The sequence below is a fragment of the Chelmon rostratus genome, chromosome 3, assembly GCF_017976325.1.
Source record: "Chelmon rostratus isolate fCheRos1 chromosome 3, fCheRos1.pri, whole genome shotgun sequence".
Lineage (NCBI taxonomy): Eukaryota > Metazoa > Chordata > Actinopteri > Chaetodontiformes > Chaetodontidae > Chelmon > Chelmon rostratus.
In genome coordinates this window covers 24,401,755-24,422,052 of record NC_055660.1, presented here as the reverse complement: position 1 = coordinate 24,422,052, position 20,298 = coordinate 24,401,755, and the positions used below count along the sequence as shown (strand labels likewise).

The 20,298-nt window shown below is 42.2% G+C and overlaps 1 protein-coding gene across 1 annotated transcript in view; it reads right to left on the bottom strand.

The window, feature by feature from the left end:
• Nucleotides 1–263: 263 nt before the first annotated feature.
• LOC121625786 (neuronal acetylcholine receptor subunit alpha-7-like) overlaps nucleotides 264–20,298 on the bottom strand; it is a 39,267-nt gene continuing 19,232 nt past the window's right edge. The window contains exons 3-10 of the mRNA XM_041964050.1: nucleotides 20,190–20,234; nucleotides 15,568–15,677; nucleotides 8,845–8,924; nucleotides 8,129–8,296; nucleotides 3,446–3,640; nucleotides 2,856–2,942; nucleotides 1,289–1,398; nucleotides 264–871 (exon numbers count right to left, since the gene is read on the bottom strand). Coding sequence (XP_041819984.1) covers nucleotides 269–871; nucleotides 1,289–1,398; nucleotides 2,856–2,942; nucleotides 3,446–3,640; nucleotides 8,129–8,296; nucleotides 8,845–8,924; nucleotides 15,568–15,677; nucleotides 20,190–20,234 — 1,398 coding nt within the window. The 3' untranslated portion in view covers nucleotides 264–268. The remainder of the gene's footprint in view (nucleotides 872–1,288; nucleotides 1,399–2,855; nucleotides 2,943–3,445; nucleotides 3,641–8,128; nucleotides 8,297–8,844; nucleotides 8,925–15,567; nucleotides 15,678–20,189; nucleotides 20,235–20,298) is intronic.

Below are 20,298 nucleotides of genomic sequence, written 5' to 3'. Positions count from 1 at the left end.
ACATCATTGACTGCTGCACCTCCTACGTGACACACTGTGTATGTGTTAGCTAAGAGAGCCACCACGGAAGGGAAAAAAACTCCATATAACCACGTAGTAATAAGAAATGTGTGCAGAGGGAAAGGTCTGGTTGTGATGTACTGTGACTTGTAACAACACTAGCTTGCGAGGCTTCACATAGCTGTAGCAGGGAGGCTTGTGTGGCCCAGTTCTACTCATGTCAGGATCTCTAATGCCAGCTGTGCCTCAGAGAGGGAGGAGATCGGCCTTATGTGAAGTCTTTGGACACCGCCTCGATGAAATTGGGAGCCGACATGAGGATGGTGAAGGTGCAGATGATGGAGAAGAGCGAGAAGGCCACCAGGCATAACCGATCCACCACGGCCGCTGCGAACTTCCACTCGCTGCAGATGGCCTCTCCCTCGTCCTGGTCCCGGAAGCGCCTGGCAATGTACTGCACTTCCTCCAGGATCCGGGAAATTTCCGGAACCTGCTCCAGCAGGAAAGTTTGCACCTGTTCTGATTGGATGTCATGCTGGGAGGGGCCGTTGGGGTGGCCGCCGCCGCCGCCTCCTCCGCCGCCGCACACCACCACACCTGAATCAGTGCTCGGTGGGAAAGCGGGGTTGTCGGTGCCCATCGAGTGGTAGCCGAAGTACAGGTTCATGTTCCCGTTGGTCGTGGCTGCCTGGTTGGACGCCTGTCCCGACATGGTGCTCATCTGGATGCTGCTGGTGCTGATGTGGTGAGGAGGAGGGTGGGAGTACTTGTAGTTTGGGGGGCTACTGGAGCTCACTGCTGTTTTGTTTTCTTCTCCAGGTTTCTTCATGCGGAGAAACCAAGCGCACCAATTGAGGAGGATGACTCGGACCTGGATGAAGGAATGAGGTAAAGTGGAGACATCAAAGATGGAGAGTTATAGACTAAGATATGAATAATAGATCTGTTACTCCCCAATCTTACTTCTACCAGTGTTGCATTTGATGCACAATGTACGACTTGACGCTGTGGAGGTTTCCATGCAGTGCATTATTTCTTAATAACTGCTTCAATGTGAATAATCTTTATATGGTAACTTTATGGTTGTCTTAGTGTTGACTCAGCCTTTGTCAACCTTTAAATGAATGTCACTTCATTCTCCCGCAATTGGGAGCCATAGCCTCGTAACAGCCTAGATAAGTAGGGAGTGTATGTATAAGTCATGTGGTTATTTGAAAATAATGCACTGCCTAATGCAGTTTTATGTTTGCAGTGATATTTATTGGGTTTAAAAATGATCGTTACTTACCCATTTAGGCATCTTCCCTCCCTGAGGATCATGGTGGTGGAACTGCAGGACCAGGACTGTTACCACCACCGACAAGCCCACAATCATCATGGTGCTGGCAAAGTATTGAGCTGAAGAAGAGGATACAGCAGAGTAAGAACAGCACTGTAAATTCCATATGGGATGAATGAAAACAATCGCAGCCTCTTATAGGAAATTCACCCGTGAATTTTAAATGAAAAGCTCATGTATCAACACTCGGAGCAAGAAGTTTAGTATTTTGGCAGAACCGTTGCTAAATCGGTTGGTTAGTCAGTGGAGAGTTTATCCCTGTCAACAGACCTGAGGTGCTAACACCACGGGGGCTGGCAGGAGGATGACTAACATTTTGCTTCCTCATATACCAGCCAACCAAAACACATACACCGCTGGCAGGCACTGAAGCTACAGAGACATGAAAATACATAACATATGCATGGAGGCAAGCACGATACCTCGTCCACACGAGATATGTCCCCCTCTAAAAGAAAGAGGCAGTTTTTCATTTTGATCCAGGGACCTCTCAGAAAGGTGAACCAATCCAATTATTCCTTATACATTTCCATGTCAATGTGTAATTGGAGCAATAGTAAATCCTGTCGCAGTCAGCGGTGAGGAGCATTTATTATTGTCTTCAATCTCTCAGTTCTGCTCCATCTGCTGTGTGTTAATATGTGTACTCCAATAAATGCGAATTTGCTAATGGCTTCGTTTTACATCGCTGAGCTGCCAAATGACACCGAGCAGCATCTCTGTCTGCAGCCTCCTCTCCCATCTCATGGCTGGCTGCCTTGTCTCCTCTGGTCTGTATCAGTATGACCTTATACAGTGCGACTCTGCTCGTCTCCTGCACTGAGAGTATTCTGCATCGGCAGCCTCCCACACCCAGCCCCTCCCTGTCTCAGCCACAACGTACCGCTGGGTTGGTTTGAAGACTTTAAAGCAACAGGCTGCCTGCGGCGTGCAGGATTTTTCTTTTCTTTTTCTTTCTTTCTTTCTCTTTTTTTTACACTGCTAGTAAATGAGGAAAAACCTCCACACTGACCCAGCAACAATGCTGTAGCACTTTGTAGCCTGTCCACCATGTGCTCACAGCTTCCCAGTGAAGGTCGCGTTCAGGTGCAAAACAGAAGAGATATATGACATTTTTGTTTCTTTGCATAAAGATGAACGTCATCATCTTTCAAAATCAAGAGAATTAAACGCACAGTATGTAATTTCTGCTGCTAGGGGTCAAAACAATGCAAAGAAAGGAGGTTGATGATGTGGTGAAGTAGTGTTGCATCATGGGAGTTGTCGTCTCTTTTGCTGTTAAATAAGCTAACAGGCTGCTAGCGGTAGCTTTATATTTACCATACGGACACATTGTCATCTAACTCTGGGAGAGTCAGCATGCACATCCCAAAAAATGCCAGACTATTCCTTTTGAGTTTTAAACGTGCATTTTATGTTATTGTAATCCATCTTCATCGTTTTTCTTTCTTATTCTCACTTTCAAAGTCCGACCATCATCAAATTGGCCGATAGTTCAAGCAGAAAAGTGTCTTACCAATCAGAGGGACAGAGTCTGAAGTGGCAGGCATGATCTCTGCTACCAGCAACATGAACACAGTTAGAGACAGCAGCACTGTGATGCCTGGAGAAAGACAGCAGAAACACACAGGGTACATTCATTCACCACAGATTATCACCACAGTAGAACCAGAAATATTGTCCTTTTATTCCCTGCATCGCATTCCCGCATGTTGCTTCAAGCTAGGGTGAATCAGCTGTGGATGTATTTCAGAGTATTCACTCTGATTTGTAACTCTCGAGGGATTACCTGCTGTTGCATGTTTACACTGGCCTTGTCTCACTGAATGGCATTTTGAAACAAGCTGGCATTTAGAGGTCCAGGTGATTATCTTTTCTGTGTTTATAATGGAGCTTTTATTAATCTGCTCATGAGCGAAATCCAACACAAATGCTAATTCACAGCCATAATGTCAGCATTAGCATAGAGCAATGACAAATAAATGGGTTAGCAAGAGCGTCTGGACCTGGTGGGCCGAGATCACCAAGGCGAGGGAGAGAGATACATTTTTGTCTGCATGTATGTGTATAATCAGTGTGTGTGTGTGTGTTTTTTTTGCCCTATACCCAGTGAGATCTTCTCTCCAGAGTCAGCAGGGAGCAGGAAGACCAGCAGAGCCAGACCAGAGATGAGCACACAGGGGATGAGCAGGTTGAGGCCGTAGTAAAGTGTCCTGCGGCGCATGGTGACCGTGAACGTCACATCAGGGTAGGGCTCCTTACAGCAGTCGTAGTAAAGCTCGTTACGCTTAGCCGGCACACCTTTGGGACAAATTAAAAGGCGGGAACGTGTCAGTTAGAGGTCAAATACACAGAACTATAAAATACAGGTCCAGTTCTCAGTCCTGTTGCCTGAATAATAACAATGAGACCTTGTAAAATAAGCTGTTAATGTGCAGCTGCGGCTGCTGCTTTCAATATTAACACCATGTTTAAATGAGCGTGCTTGGTAAAGAGGATCAGTTAACAAACATTGTTAATACAGTGTTTATTGGTAGCATTTATTTAAGCTTTGTTTAACCAGGAAGTCTCACAGGACAACATTAAAAGCTCTTTTTCAAGGGAGACCCAGCCAAGATGGCGCACATGAGGTATGTTGAAAACAGACACGGGACAACAGAAGAACAAAATTCAGCTCAGGAGTAGAAATAATGCTCTTCACTTACACAATTTTTTTTTTTTTTTATCAGAGCTTTGAACGCTCCCAGGGAGGCAAAATCAAGACGTGGTGGTGTGCTCTGTGTGTTTAAATGTGATTGAAAGAGGAGATTGGTGATCAGAAGGTCACTGGATTAAATCCTTGGATGGAAAGGAAAAATGTTGGCCTGTCTCTCTGTCAATGTGCCTTTAAGAAAGGTACTAACACTGTTTACTACGAGCAAGCATGTTTCATCATACAGGACAGCAGCATATGGGTTTAATATCAATCCTTTTCTAAAGCAATTTCCATGTACAGTAAGTGATGGAGGACAAAATCGAGAGACTTGGCCCTTCTGAAGTTCACCTAAAGTTAATATGAGGCTTCAGCGGTCTTAATCAAAAATCAAGTGGGTATTAAGTTACACATTTTTCAGTGTTAAATTCCCCCTTTGTGTTGCTGTTACTCAGTAAGGAAGCACTGTCTGTGGAAGCACAAAGAGGGAATTTATTACTAAAAGGCCTGTCATTTCAGAAGATACCCACTTGACTTGTTTAACTCAGCCTGCTGAAGCTTTATATTAACTCCAGTTGAGCTTCAGAGTTCACTTTTACACAGAAACACAACTGTGGATTTTGTCTCCCATCACCTACATTGAAATTGCTTTGGGAATGGATCTCTTTACAGCCAGTGGAAACATGTGCAGCAAATATAGCAACCAATAACATTTTTCAGGGGAAATATGGGGATGTGGGGATTGTTTTTTGCTATATAGGAGTGCAGTTCAGCATTGCACTCTTACATCATTGTCAGACTCACAAAGTTTTAAAGTGTCTAAATCAATGCAGTAGAACCAGAAATATTGTCCTTTTACTCCCTGCATCGCTTTTCCCTGTCAAAATCTGGTGCCTACATTACCCACAATACAGACAAGGAGCTACAGAGGCGTGGTGAGCTCATTTCTGTCTGTACTCCACCAGAATTCTTCCATTTTCAAATTTCTAGTCTTCTGCCGCAGCCAAGGCTGACTCCAGTGACATCACATGAGGCAGTTCATTAGATTTCACACAACCTTTTTCACCTGTGCTTTAGTATTGCCCAGCACCTTTCAACAGACTTTGCCCCTTTAAGACAGACTTGAAAAACTGTAAACCTACCCCTAAGTTTAAGATTTAAACATGGTCAGATTTGCGACAAAATGCATCTTTGATGTGTTATTTTGTGTTCGTAGACCTGAGTCGAAAGCAGGTCAGAAATATAATTTAGTCCCAGCCCCAGTGAGTGACCAGCTAAAGTATTTTAAAATCAAGTGTTGTGTGTAGTGTTGTAAACAGAATGAGCACTGGTTGGGTAGGAACAGTCAAGATCTATGAATGAGCAGAGCAAACTCCCACAAAAACACTACAGGATTTCAGTACATTAAAAACTGAGTTTTACGACCATTAATATTCTGTCAGCTTCAAATTACACCTCCAAAAACAATCCTAAATCATTTACTGATCCCAGTGCTCATCACTGTGGCCTTATCTGTCTTGAGGTATATTTACTCGAGTAATCTGCCTTGTACATCAGATCAACAACAGAAAACAATATCACCTCAGACTGGTCAGAGTCACATAAGTCCAAATCCTTGTGTGTATTTGTGTTTATGACTATTGTCGACTGCGTAGCGAGATGATTGATGATAGATGATAGTAAGCGTGACTTTGATCGATTTCAAACGCATCATTTTCTCCTTGATTAAAGTTTAAAAAAAAGTTAAAAACAGTCTGGGAACTCTGTGTGTGTGTGTGTGTGTGTGTGTGTGTGTGTGTGTGTGTGTGTGTGTGTGTGTGTGTGTGTTGAGAGAGGGAGGGTCACTTGTGGTTCACAGTCAACCATCAGTAAACATCAACCTGAAGTGCCCTGAACTGGATTATGACTGAAGCGTCATCGCGCAGCTTTATCAGTCATTCATACCTTTAAATGTTCAGTGATTCTGAATGAAGCCCTGCAACAACAAAATCAGCGACGTTTTCAAAAATAAAAACATCAAACAAAAGATGTCACAAAAAACTTGCTTTTAGCCCAGTGTGTTGCCTGGCTACACATGTGTGTGCATGCACGTGTATGTACGTGTGTGTGTGTGTGTGTGTGTGTCTGCGTGCATGCCTGTGTGTGTGTGTGTGTGTGTGTGTGTGTGTGTGTGGAAGCTGTTCTTTCCTTTAGAAATTCAATTCTAAGTTAATTGCACAGATTCATTTTCATTTCATTTAATCTTTGTCACCTGAACGCTGAAGAGGAATAGCCTTTGTTAGCCATCTATTAATGTGATGGATTGCAGACCTGCAGATGCACACATGTGTGGGCGTGCGTGTGTGCGTGTGTGTGTGTGTGTGTGTGTGTGTGTGTGGGTGTGGGTGTGTGTGTGTATGTGTGTGGGCGTGCGTGTGTGCGTGTGTGTGTGTGTGTGGGTGTGGGTGTGTGTGTGTATGTGTGCTGGCATGGTTATGTTCTGAGGCACCAGGACAGTGTGTGTTCTTGGCCAGCTTGACGCCTGGCTGTGCCTGAATTAAGTGAACCATCCCTGGGCCAGCTGTCACCACACACACCCATGGCCCCCTCCTCCATTCCCCCCAGCCAGCTGGGTACACTCACAGCTCACTTTGTGGCTAAGTCTGTTTGTGTATGTGAATGTGAATTATTCTGTTGGCCTCTGATTAACACCCAAACTTGGGCTGGCGATGATGCGAGTTGTTCATTTCCACATGAAGAGATGAAGAGGAGAAAAAAACAAATCAACATAAAAAGAGAGAGAGAGAGGAGAAGAAAGAAAGAAAACAGGGAGAAGGGATCTGTATGCTTTAATATCTTCTCTGTCTAATCTTGGACTTGACCTTTTTCCCACTGCTTTGTTTCTTGGGAAGAGACAGACAGAGGTAGTGTGGACAGAGTTAGAGAAATACCAAGACAGAAGGTAACAGACACAAATAAGACTTAACTGAGCCACCAAACATAGAGAAAAATCCTGCTTTTGTAAAGCTGTAATGTTAAAGGAACAGTGTGACACCTTGGTAAATATGCTTATTTGTTTTCTGGCCGAGAGTTAGATGAGTAGATCGATACCAACCTCACTGGCATTGTCTGTGCAGTACATGTGAAGCCAGGAGATGATTAGCTTAGTTTAGCATAACGACTGGAAACAGGGGGGACCAGCTAGTCTGTATTTCCCAAAATGACAAACTATTTCTTTAAGAGTCTATTGAAAACTGCCTGTGATTAAAAAAACCTGACAAATTAAACTTCAATCATGCTATGTGACACCTATCAAAAAATAATTTCCTCTAATTCACGGCAGCCAATTAACCTTTTGTCCCATAATTCTCACACACGTCTAGAAACAAAAGCTCATCAGATACTAATTATCTGAAAGCTTATCAGCTTACAAATAAATACATATATAGCAAATAAATGGTGTAAGTTTGGTGAGTTCAAGAAGTGATCAGTCAGAAGACACTGAGTCGATGCTGCTGCACTAAACATCAGCAATACACTCCAGGATGTGTGTGGCACTCTTTAACCAGGAGTGATAGACAGGGAAATGTCAGTGAGAACGGCATCTTATGAGGAAGCCGACATCCCTGAAACACCTGCTGTCAGAGCTGTGTAACGCTGGCTGGCTGTCTAACTCCCTGAAATATGACATGAAGGGCCGAGCCGATGCTGAAAGTCTGTCTGTCTCGGCCTGTCAGAGTCTTTCTGAGTCCCTGAGGGAATTTCCAATTTGCTGCTCAAACGCATCCGTCAAATATTGGGAGCGCTTTCAGTCAATCATCACGTCAGCTCTCACACCTCATCTTTATCCCTCTCATGTCAACGGGCAAACTCGTCATTTATTCTTGTACTCCGCGATTAAGTCGATCCAGATTCTGGTGCAGATTTATCCATACCCAGTCATCGTTAAAATATTTAGTGATTGACAGCTTTTCATTGCTGTTTACTGTAATATACAACTTGCTCTAAGCTCCCTTCACTTAGCAGGTAATGATACATTTGTTTGAAATGAACAATTTACTGTTTTACTTGTATGCACCTGAATGTGTCTTGGTGTGCCTGTCTGTTTTTCTCCTCACCTACGAGATCCCATTCCCCGTTGGGTATGTAGGTAGAGATGTCCACGTCCATCATCTGCAGGTCCAGCAGCCAGCCGTTGTGGGTCCAGGAGCCAAACTTCAGGTCACACTTCTGCACATCGAATGGGAACCAGCGTACATCGATGTAGCAGGTGCTCTTCAGGATGCCTGCACAGAAGTGTTGGGGTAACTTACTTTTGGCACTAAATACTTTCCATAGTTTTTGATAGCACATTTTGAAAAAGGTCCCTCTGATGCCAAAATATTACATATAATTTAACCTGATTTATCAGCTGAATTTAGGTGAAAAGGGAAAATTGTATAAGTCACATATAACTGTTGTAGTTTTCAATTTGTGGCAAATCCCACATTGAAATGTAGTTGAAAGGGTATTGAAACAGGGGTTATATGACACCCTGGTGTCTGTGAGCTTTTCACTTTTCCTCAAAAGCCTGCCTGAAAATCACTGAAACCATGGAAAAGGTGGAAGTTTCAGTTTGTGAGTTAGGAATAAGGATGACGATGATGACACTGATGATGACAATGACAATGATCAAGTTAACGATGTCTCTAAAGACATGATGATCTGAACAGTTGTAATGTGAAAAGATGCTAATGATGGTGAGGACACTGTAAGAACAACCATAAGTAAAGGTAATACAGTGATGTGATGAGCTAATGGTGAAATATAACATGCAACACAGTGAAGGTGTCACCTGGCGGGATGTACTGGCAGGATCCCGAAGCATTTACTAACACATTTGTGTGGAACGTTGCATCAAACCTCTCATCAGCACTGCAGGGAGAGAAGAGCAGACAATGTTAAAACAGCACTGGAGCATTCAAAGAAAAACCCCCCAAACAGGGTCTCATTCTTCTAGAAGAAGACTTCTAGAGAAAAGGCCAGAAAGGGGAATAAAAGGAGCCGATGTAACGAAATTCACTAAGAGTTTAGTACAAAAGTACAGACAGATACAAAGAGAAAACCCCAGATAATAAACAGGTGAGAATGAAGGTGACAGAGATAGAGACAAGGGGGATTAGTGCAAACCCAGACAGACAGTGTTTAATTTTACTGATCATCTTCAACAAACATGCCTGTCCGCCATCATGACGTCCTTCAATCAGACAGGGATTATGTACACTCCAAAAACAAACTACAGACACATAATCAGAAAATTACACATTTCACACAAGAGCCAAAAGATCCCTGGAACACTACAACAGCTGAAGATTTCTCTCACAGAGACAAACCAAAGCACCAAAGGACAGAAAATAGCCATCCTTAGACTGCAAATGTTGGGGACTCGTTTTTGCATTCATTGCAATCAAAAGGAGCATGTCAGAAATGTTAAAAAGTCAGTCCTGGCTAACTGAGTCCCTTTAACAAGAGTGGACAGATTTTCAAAAGACCCCAATAAGTGCATTCAATTGCAGAGTATTCATTATCTAAAAAGCACTCACAAAGCATATCCGTCCACTGAGGCTACGCAGCCCTCCGCATTTATTTATTTATTATTTGATAATATAAAATGTCAGGTCAGAAATTTTAGCCTGAATCTGCATTAAAATACACAGCGACAGCACAGACTGAATAAAACATCGATGTGGATTCTGTGACATCACCCCCAGGTCTCTGAGGAGCCACTGTGAAGCTCAGCGCCACCTTGGCAGGGCTCGACTCTGCCAAACTCCCAGCTAATCCACAAGTGGTCACTCAAAGCAGCCATGTCCATAGCTGTAGAGACCAAAACCATTTTTGTACCAAGCTGTAAACATGTTTATTTCTGCTCTAAAGTTGGCCATTTTAATATAGAAGTCTATGGGAATTGACTTTCGGAGCCAGCCTCAAGTGGCCATTTGAGGAAGTGCAGTTTTTGACACTTGACACGTTGCATTTGAGGGCCATGACTCTTGAAGAGAACCTAAATGGAACCTAAATGGAATTTAAGGCTTTATGCAAAAATGAATTATGAAAAATTTCAGCTGAGTCAGGCTCATGAAATCTTTACGACTCTGTTGATGGCTAACCTTTCCCCGAGCGTCATCATCAGGTCAAAATGCTAATTTATCCAATACTTCAGCTCATGACCACATACCAGCAACACTAATGACATCTCCATCCGCCTACATTGTACTTTCTGTTTAGTATTAATTAGCAAATATTACCATGCTAACACACTAAGCATGCTAAACATCTGCATGTTAGCATTGTCATTGTCATTTCACTCACGTACAGCCTGACAGAGCTTCTAGCATGACAGACAAAAACAAACAAATGGACAAAAAATAATCACACAGGACTAAAAACACAACCTCCTCAGCAGACGTAATGAGTCGGTAAAAGGTTTGGTTTGATGGCAGCATATAATGTATTTATTTATTCATAAATAGTATAATATTTATGTTACAAATCCCGAGCTATAACCGACTGCTCATCCAAAGCCAGACAAACAGCCTGACTCACACCATCATCCATCATTTTACATTAGTGCATTTCCACCGCTTACAGACTGAGACTGCAGGCAGCAGGAGAAAGTGAGGGGCATGCTTAAACTCTTCCTGAAGGCTTTTTGTTGGACAGGTAGAACATAAATTTTAGCAAAGTGCAGTGGGACTGTGCCCAGGAGGCACATAACAAGACAAGGCTTTATCCCATGCAGATTTATAACCGCTACATCAATAATCTAAATCTAATCACTCTTTTCACTTAGCAGAGGGTGGAAAAGCTAAGAGGTTGTGAGAATACTTTGGAACAGCGGTAATCGCTCTTGTCCATTGCTGAGAATAAATGAGATGAATTAGCATTTAGCCTTGTAATGGTGTTTGGAACACATCTACACAACATACAGATTAACTGGGTAGCATTTAAAAACAGACCTGCGTTTTTTTAATTCTTTGAACCATCTATCAAAAATCCTAATGCAGGATGTGGTTGATATAGAAGTGGGTATTTCGAATTAAGATGAGTTAAGACATAATTATCTAGATGAGACTGATTGTTTAAAACTGTTTTGTGAACATTTCTAGAAATGTGGAGACTTATACAATACCTAGACATAGCACAAGTGGCTAGCATGAGTGTCACAGGAGGCTTCTTGATGCATAACCTTACATCTTAATCAGGTCATTAAGTAAGTAGAACATGTTCCAGGAAGGTCATGTGTCATATGGAAAAGATAAGGGCATGATGAGAGTGTTGAATCCCAATGGAGGCCTTCAATAATTGAACCTTTTTTTCTTAGATGTGAGCCATTGAATGAAAAACCAAAAGAAAAAAATGGCTTTTCATTTACTTGTTCAATATCATCATGAACTTACTGAGTGTTTTTTTTTTAAAAATGATGCATTTCTGTGTGCTGTGATCTCAAGAATAGACTCTAAGGCACATAACCTTTCCTGTCATACCTCACAGAATATACTGCTTCAGTGTCCACCGGCTCAGTGAAACTGGATCATCCATATTGACATTTCATGCCTGTATTCTAAAACATCACCATTGAGATGTGCTTCTATGGTAAGGAAAGACAGCATTGTCCTGTCTGGATTCACAAGGGAAGCCATCTCAACATGTAAAGAGAGCAGCTCAACAGCGAGCCGGCGTACATTATTTACATGAAAAACACAATGAAAGCAGAAAACTCAGTCCTTTTGTGTCCCAACTTCCCAAGTGTCTGTAGATGGTGAAATATTCAAAGTCATGACTAGGATGGGACAAATGTTTCCTATATTATTCATCTGAAAGAGGTTCAGGATTGTTGCTGTGCTGACATGAGCACATATACAGCATGCAGCAGTCTACCTTTCAGATCCTTCAGCAGTCAGGCTTCTCAGTGTCCAAACAGTCTTAGAAAACGTCAATCAATCACTGGTCTAAGGTGCTGTTGTACAAACTACCTTATGATTCAACAGTCTGTCTGTTGTGTCCCCAGGCGACATCCTCATCTGAACCCCACTCAGAGACTCCAAGATCAGATACTATACCCTGAACTGCTGTTTGCTGCATAGGAATGAACAACAGTCAGAGCCTTCCTCTGCAAAACAAGCACTCATAGAGTCGACCCTCCTGTTCCTCCCTGAGAAGACTCAGCAGCACTCAAGCCAGAGGCTTGTGACCTTTGGTATCTTTTCTCCTCCTGCAATACCTTCTACCTTCAGAGAGCTGATATTATTCGTGCCCACAGCACTTTTTGTAGAGGTCAGCACACGTGGGGCCTCGCCTCCACCTGCCGCATGACTGACAGACCACCAGACCTCTACGCCAAACGCTACATGGTACAGCTGCAAGCTCCCCTCCCAGGCTTGGCTCGAGGAAAGCACCTCAAGCTAGGTAGGCTGATCTCATTCATACTTTGGTTGAAAAAACAAGTTAACTTAATTTCCCAAATTGTCCTCGAATGCTATTGTTAGCTTGAAAACTTTATGAAGCCCAGTCTCAATTCTCATGCTATTTGTATAACGTGTATAAAACTCATAATTGCTTCATTGTTTAATGGTTGAGGGCTCCTTCACTGTTCATTTTTTTCTTTACATACACTTTATGAATATCTTGTACTTTTTGTAGTGTCCCTGCTGAAGTCTTGCCTCTGAAATGACCTGATTTCCGGATGGGGATCAGTAAAAGCTCGTCTTATCTCACATCGCTGTTCTTGCTTGCGTTCTCGCTTCATAAAAATAGAAATTAATGATTTTACTCATGTTTTATACTGCATGCATAAGGAACGTCAGTTTCAATCTGGTTCTGTGTCAGGACTACACTATCGTTATCGTTAGTGATCGCTGATCCCCGCTGTAAGCTGCTTAATGTTCTGTATCATCCCTGTCTCCCTTCTCCTTCTCAGTCTCTCATATACACACACACACACACACACACACACACGAAAAGAATCCTCAATCACCTTGAAGGTAGAGCTGAAAAGCCAGTGCCATCAATCAACTTCAGCTCTGCCTTGTATCATGTTGTCTTTCCCCCATTACAAGTGTGCTTCTTTAAGTGTGTGTGGGTGTGTGTGTGGAGGAAAAAGCATTCGAGGCATGAAAAGGATTGATGCATTAAAAACATCTCACTCCCCTGTTAAATACCCTCTCCTGGAGCTTGACAATTCAATACCATTCAACAATCGCAAAAACTTTCTCCCCTGGTATCTTTTACAGTCAGCAGCACTAAAAAAAGCTGTTTTACTCGAGCACCAATTAAATCCCACTTTGTTATTTGGTAAGTGGTATTCCCCCGCACATGAATATGATGATTTATAATGTTTATGAAGGAAATCCTCATTCAATCCTCGGATTCCATCACTTTGCTTGCTGTGTGAAACTGCATAGGATGCTTCCTATAGCAATAATTATAATTTAATCTAACATGAGTTTATCTTGGTTTTGCAGAAAAACACACAATGAAAAATGGAATCTTCCACAGCCAAAAGGACGGAAACACAGAATTTCTGTAAAAGGTACGCACATTATTTTATTCCTACTCCTTCCCTCCCGTTGTCCTTTTCACAATAAACTCCCGCTACAGGTTTTCAGCAAAATGAACAGGACTAAGACCTGTATCGCTTGTACCAATGTGCAAGTCATGCGACTGCACCACACTGAGGCACAGTGTCTGTAGTTGTTGTTCTTTCACTATGTCACAGCTGTTCAGCAAGAGGAGAAATGTTCTGGATGTTTTCTGTTTACCATGTAGGCAGCTGCCTGTAATATATGTCTGAGAGAGGCTTGTGTTTGTGGACAGAATTGGTGCCGCACACATTCTTTTAATGCGCACCAAACCCTGAAACACAATGGGCACTGGAAAATGGTCAAGTTGCTCAGTGGCACTGATTCCAAGGAAGGGCCATTCTCTAAAACTGAGCAGGTCTCGACCACACTCTGAATATCAATCTCAGAAACACCTAGCAACCATCCAAACAGCAGAATGCCAAAGCGACTGAACAGGTTGAATAGGAAAGAGTCAAACTGACCTATGAATCAAAGGAACCAATGAGTGGTTCAAGAGACAGGTTTGCCAAGTTTGTTTTTCTTTCTAACCATGAAAGTCCACTTCCAGTAAGACCTGCACAGATTGATATGAGACTGAACCATCCTTTCAAACCAATTTAATTATACGATGATCACAAAATAAGGCACTAAAAGAACTAACATATTGCATACATATAAAGGTACATTACAAAAATGTGATATACTACTCTACATTCTGTCTATTCTTATCAAGGTTGATGGACTATTTGCATAATAGCCTCTGTATTGATATTTCTAGTTGCTCTGCGCAATGTTTTCAGAAGTCTTATTCCTGCTGCCCATTGCAGGCAACAGATGCAAAGCCTTCTGGGAGTTAAGGTTTATTTCCACCCAGAGGGAATCTGCTCAATCATCTTATTAAATGAGGCTATAACCAAGAGGGAAATTTTATCTGGGGAATATGTCTTTCCACTCTGTAACTGGTAAACAAAGCCCAGACAATCTAGAGTAACTGTCCATGTTCGTATTGCAGAAAACCAATCGGCATTAATAGATTATATTAAGCACTGTGCCGATCATGCCAGTGGACAGTGGCCGCTGGTATAATTACCAGCGTATGATGTTCCATCATTTTAGCTATCTTTCTTTCATCATTCCTTCCTTAATATCAATGCACTTCATTAAATACCCATTTTAATTCATAAGAGCTACAAAAAAACTGCACCATGTGGATGATTTTAAATGCAGTGTGGTGAAATAATAAATCACTCTGTCGGTAGAAAAATGTAGGGACTCTGAGGGAGTAGAGATTAAACATGAACAGCAGAATTACATTAAAAAGTTTTATACCAATACTGATGTGACTTTATAAAGTATTAACCCTTTCATTCCTGCATCATCATCAGCGTCTCCTGACCAATAATGTCCAATATTATTCACTCACTGACCATTACAACCGGGCACTTCTCACTTTCACTTTGCTGATGCTAACGCTCATGCTAACTCCATCCACCCCCCCAGCCTACTTCTTAGGCACTACAGTTTTGGTATTGTTGATTTAATGATAATTTTATGTTGTTTTTTATGTTTGTTAAAGGGGCATTTGGTCTCTCAGCAGAATCCTCATTGCCTTTTAAGATTCATTGTGAGCTCCCCCAAGGTGGATAGCCCTTTTTCTAACCAGATCTAACCATACAGGCATTTGTTACAAATGGTTTGTTCCTTGACTTGATTGTATCTTTATTGCTCCTGCTCCTAAACGGGTTATTTGCCTGAGGGCTGCAGTGGTAAAGGCCGTCCATACTCCAGCTGAGAATCTCAGGCCCCATGTGCTATTGAGAAACGTGTGTTGCAGCTTCAGATGTACAAAATAGATTTAATTAGTAAAATATTCAATCAACTCACAAGCAGGTGGTTAAAGAGCAACAATTTGGGAAGTCTTAAGTGAGATACGAAAGGTTTTGTGTATAGCCTACCTGTTGTAGAGGAGGATATCTGGCACCCAGACCAGATTGGAAGGGAAGCGTAGGTTCTGAACCCCGGGGTAGCTCTCTGGGTTCCATGAAAGGTAAATGTCTGTCCAATACTGCAACAAACAACAGAGAGTGAAAGAGTCGATAAAAAAGCAGGGGTGAGGCGAGGACATAAAAGTGAGGATAAAACACATGAAAATAAAAGTAAACTGAGCAAATGGCAGAACGGGTAAAGTAAAAAACAGAGTTTGAACTAAAATGAGACAAATGCCACATTTAAGGCTCTTTACTGTAATCTGTTTTTGGTTTGTATCCCAGCCAGGCGAGCCAATTTGTTATTTTTGTTGTTGTTGATACCTTGTTTGGCAAGACAGCATATTAGCAATGTTCACAGCTCTGACAGCAACACACATTTCACAGCTTTAATAGTGTTGGTACAATGCCACGCAACCTGCATATATCATCTGTGCATCATCGCATCTTTCCCAAAATAGAAAACATACCACAGTACACAGTAGCAATGCAAAGTGCATCATAGCTTTCTTTATGATCAACCATAAACCATTAGAAGTCAAACATTGTCCCTTTACCCAGGCTAATATTCCAACAACTGTTGGCCCTGACACTTTGTCCCCATCTCTGATCATGGAGCCTGACAGTGAAACCTTGCCAAGCCAACAGTTGTTGGCACTGACTCCTGCACTCCATTTGAGTCTGGTCCATATTCAGCCAGCAGCTAGCTGAGGCTGCCATCAAAGCGTTTAAAAGCACGAAGAGTGAGTGAGTGTTGTGTGCCTCCTCTGTGCCCCCTTTCATGACTTACAATACGTAGCAAGATGATGTGTGAGCTGTGCAATGGTGCACATATTAGTGTTTATTACTGTTGTGTCCTTCTATGGGTGTGTGTGTATGTAGGTGTGTGTGTGTGTCTAGTATACATATATATATATATATATATATATATAGAAGTCACATATAGATGGAGGCACTCAGATGTTGTCGCCATAGGGGACATTTTCTATGAAGCAAACACAGTCCCATTACTAATGTGGCCACGGTACACCGGGGACATCTGTTTATGCCTCTTTGTACACGAGTGTATGTCTGCGTGCATGCATGTTTGCACATGGATACTGTGCAGTGTGTATCGGCAATGTGTATTGTTGCGTTTGCATGAATGTGCTCTTGGAACTAATGTACGTGTCCGCTCTCCAGCAAATCTATTTACGCATATGTGCCTCTGTCCACATAAGTGACATTTACAATCAACTCAGAATCCTTTGATTTGAACCTTTCCCTCACCGCTAAGAGATGCCATCCATCTGAAGCGCTGACATATGTCTCCACTCACGCAGCTAATGACTTAATCACTACACTTGTCATCTGTGGGCCTTGGCTGTTTGGTGCTAGAGAGTCTTCTTTTCATGTTCGTTGGCTTGGAAAGCACATCTAACAGCCAACAGTACGAATTACAGCTCAGTAACTTTGTAGTCTGTCAGGAACAGATGAGGAGGACACTCGGCTACGTAAGGTAACAGCTGTCTAAGAATAGGTTTTGGAGTTACATAACAGAAATTTAAGAAAGCGGCACTAATTTGAGACAACTAGGTTCTTATTAAGAGAGTGTGAAATTTATTCTCCGAATGCAAGACTGAGGATGAAACGTTTTATGGTGTAGGATGAAAAATATGCAGTTTATATTTTATGCAGATGACAAAAGTAACAGCTGAAAAAGTTGGGCAGATAATTAAATAATTAGCACTGATTGATTTGTGTTATTTGTAGTGACATTCTGTGCATATCTGCACGTAGCCTCCTCAAAACAGACTTGCTACAAAAGCCATAATAAGGCAATAAATTGTCCATAAATTATTAGTTACAGTTATAGATTGTTCTATTTTTCCATGTAGCAACATGTTGCTTTTAAAAAAAACACTTGTATTTAGGTCATCTCTGGATTTAAGCCTTCGTGATAGTTTTGGATTTCATTGCCCTGGTTTTGAGATATCTGTCTCTGAGATTTCTGCTTCACCCCAAAACAATAGAGGTGAATAGGATTTCATTTGTGGTGCTCACAGCAATGAATAAATGTATTTAAAATGTGTCTATCCAGAAATGGTGTCCTGGTTTCTCTCAATAATCCGCAGACCTCACTGAGAACAGGTGCTACAGGGACTCTTTCTCAGGTAGAAAGCAGTTCCGGTAAAAAGTGTTGGTCTGCGGATTATCGAGCTCCACAGCACCACTGTTCCTGGAAAGACACATTTCTGACTGTTGTTAAGTGTTTCAGAGCAGTGAGCACCACAGACACAATTCAATTCCCCTACATTGTATTCAGATGGAGGCAGAATTATCCAAGACAGATCCCAGTTCAAATTTAGGTGAAACAGTCTTTTGGTAATTTGGGTGAGCTGACCCTTTAAAGGGCACTTCTCCATCAGCCACGTGAGCTGGCTGTAGAGGACACTAAAGTAACACCCAGTTCTTAGAAAACTTAAGCTCATTACAATTCTCACAGTTAAAAACCACATAAAATCCAATCCATTCGGATGTGGGACATTCATTGCCTGATAAACCTGTAATCCTCAAATCCCCCACAATGCAGCAGAGGTGAACCTGCCCCTTCTCTGTCTGACTGTCTGCAAGCCAGTTAATGTACCTCTCAAGTCTCCTTCAAAATCTGCTGCATCTGCAAAGCCCCCCTAAGCCGTTACACCAAAGTGGAAGCCAGTATTACAGAGGTGGCTTCCTGAATAATTGATTCATTCATAACTTGTGAGCCAGTCAGCAGCCAACTCAGCCTGACTGTCAGCTGTGAAATCCGTAATGGGCTGCTCTGACTGTGGCTGCTGTGATAATGAGGCTGTTGTACCTACCCGACTGCCTTGATGTAACATTTTCCTGAGCGTTGTGATGCATATTTCTTGTACCATTAGCCTAACTCATTTTCAACCTTCCATAATGGGACAGCTGTGCAAGAGCCGAGCTAAGTAGCGCAGTCTCCACCTGCTCGCGTGGCGGTACAGGTGCTAGACATCTTAGAATTAGCGTTCTCCAAACCCCCTCCCCCCATCATGGTTCAGAAACTGCAGCTTGGCACGGCAGCTCTGTCCGGCTTTGTCCACATGCTGTGCGCTGTGCGTGGGGCTGTTGTCAGAACAATACTCGGCATTGAAAGAGTCTGGAAGGTCACCTTTCCAAACCAAAAGCACAAAAGCTGGTTACGGATTGGAATAAACAATGGTTACCTGTTCTAACATAAGCTGTAATCATAGTTGCTTCCTACCTACAGTCACTGAGTATAAATCCAAGGCCAAGAGTTAGCATAGCATTAAATAGCTACATTAGCTTGTGGTGTTACAGGTTACGTTAAAAAACGCCCCACTCACGGCTACTACATGTCTGTGTTGTATGTCCCCGCTGTGTGGAAGCAAGTGCTGGGTGCTATTAGCGTTAAGGCTAACGTTAGCAGCTCTTTATTGAATTTGACAAAGTGACACTCCACTAACCTCAGCCAACGTTAAAAAGTTTCGATAGATTAGCCAAACAGATCAGTTAGTCCTCCTTTAAAGTGAAAACATACTGTTTGAAAATGTGAGTAACCAGACAGACATGACAGTCTTATCTGACATTTTTCCTTATATATAACAATGCTGTTTTATTCAGTGAATGTCTTCTGAACAGGTGAGGTTGCTCACTTCCTGGAACATAAAGGTTTAGCGTCTTCTAGCCTCTCTTACATACACGTTTACACTTTTAAGACGCCCGGAATGAAATCGAGCCAGCCGGACACAGCTTTGTCAACCAGCTCAGGGAGCTAATGTTAGCTTTATCAGCTAGCTAGTTAGCTTCCGCTGCTGAAATCTGAGAGCAATGGTCGCCATTTCAGCCAGCAAAAACGATTGTTTCCAGGTACAAATGAGAAGTCTGGCTCTTTTTGAAATCAAGGACCATTTGTTTAAGTATTTACTTAGTTTCAGTAGTTAGTCAGCACCATTACCGTTGTGCTATAATGAAAAGCTCACATACTCAAAGTTACTCAACAGTAAGGACTCCTCACAAAGCCAATGTAGATCACAGAGTAAGTAAATCGTGGCTGTGAGGCTTAGAAAAGTCTTGAGAGATCTTTGAAAACGTGATTTGCTGGCTTCATAAGATATTTTTATCCTGGACCTCCTGTGACATACTCTAATGGTGACATTAAATATCATATCATGCTATTATTAAATATCATTAAAGAAAAAAAAAGCCACAAAATCAGATTTTTTGACAGAAGCGAATGTTGCCGTTTTTTTTATTTTCTAGGAATCTAACACATCAAAGCTGTTTGACACGACTGTCTAATATAAACTTCAGGCTTGTGTTTAATTGTCACATGAGGACTTGGAGAGTTTTTGGGGGGTCAAGGAAACGGTTCCTGTTCAAAACAAAAGGTTATTGGATGCTGCTCAAATCATACCTGGCTCTGTGCCTTCAAAAGCGGTTAGATGTGAGCACTTTTTGTAAAAATGAGTGACAGAGCCCACAGGACAAAAGCAACACCCGCACACACGCCTTCCAAAAATATACTAAATGACAATTATCACACAGTGATCACACAAAAAGCGCTCGGAGAGGAGACGTACCAGCTGCAGCCAGGCATTTGTGATCAACACTTGGTTCTTTTCATCCTGGAGGGGAAGAGGAGGAGACAGAGAGAGTAATCAGCAGCGAGTAGACGTGACGGCAGACAGT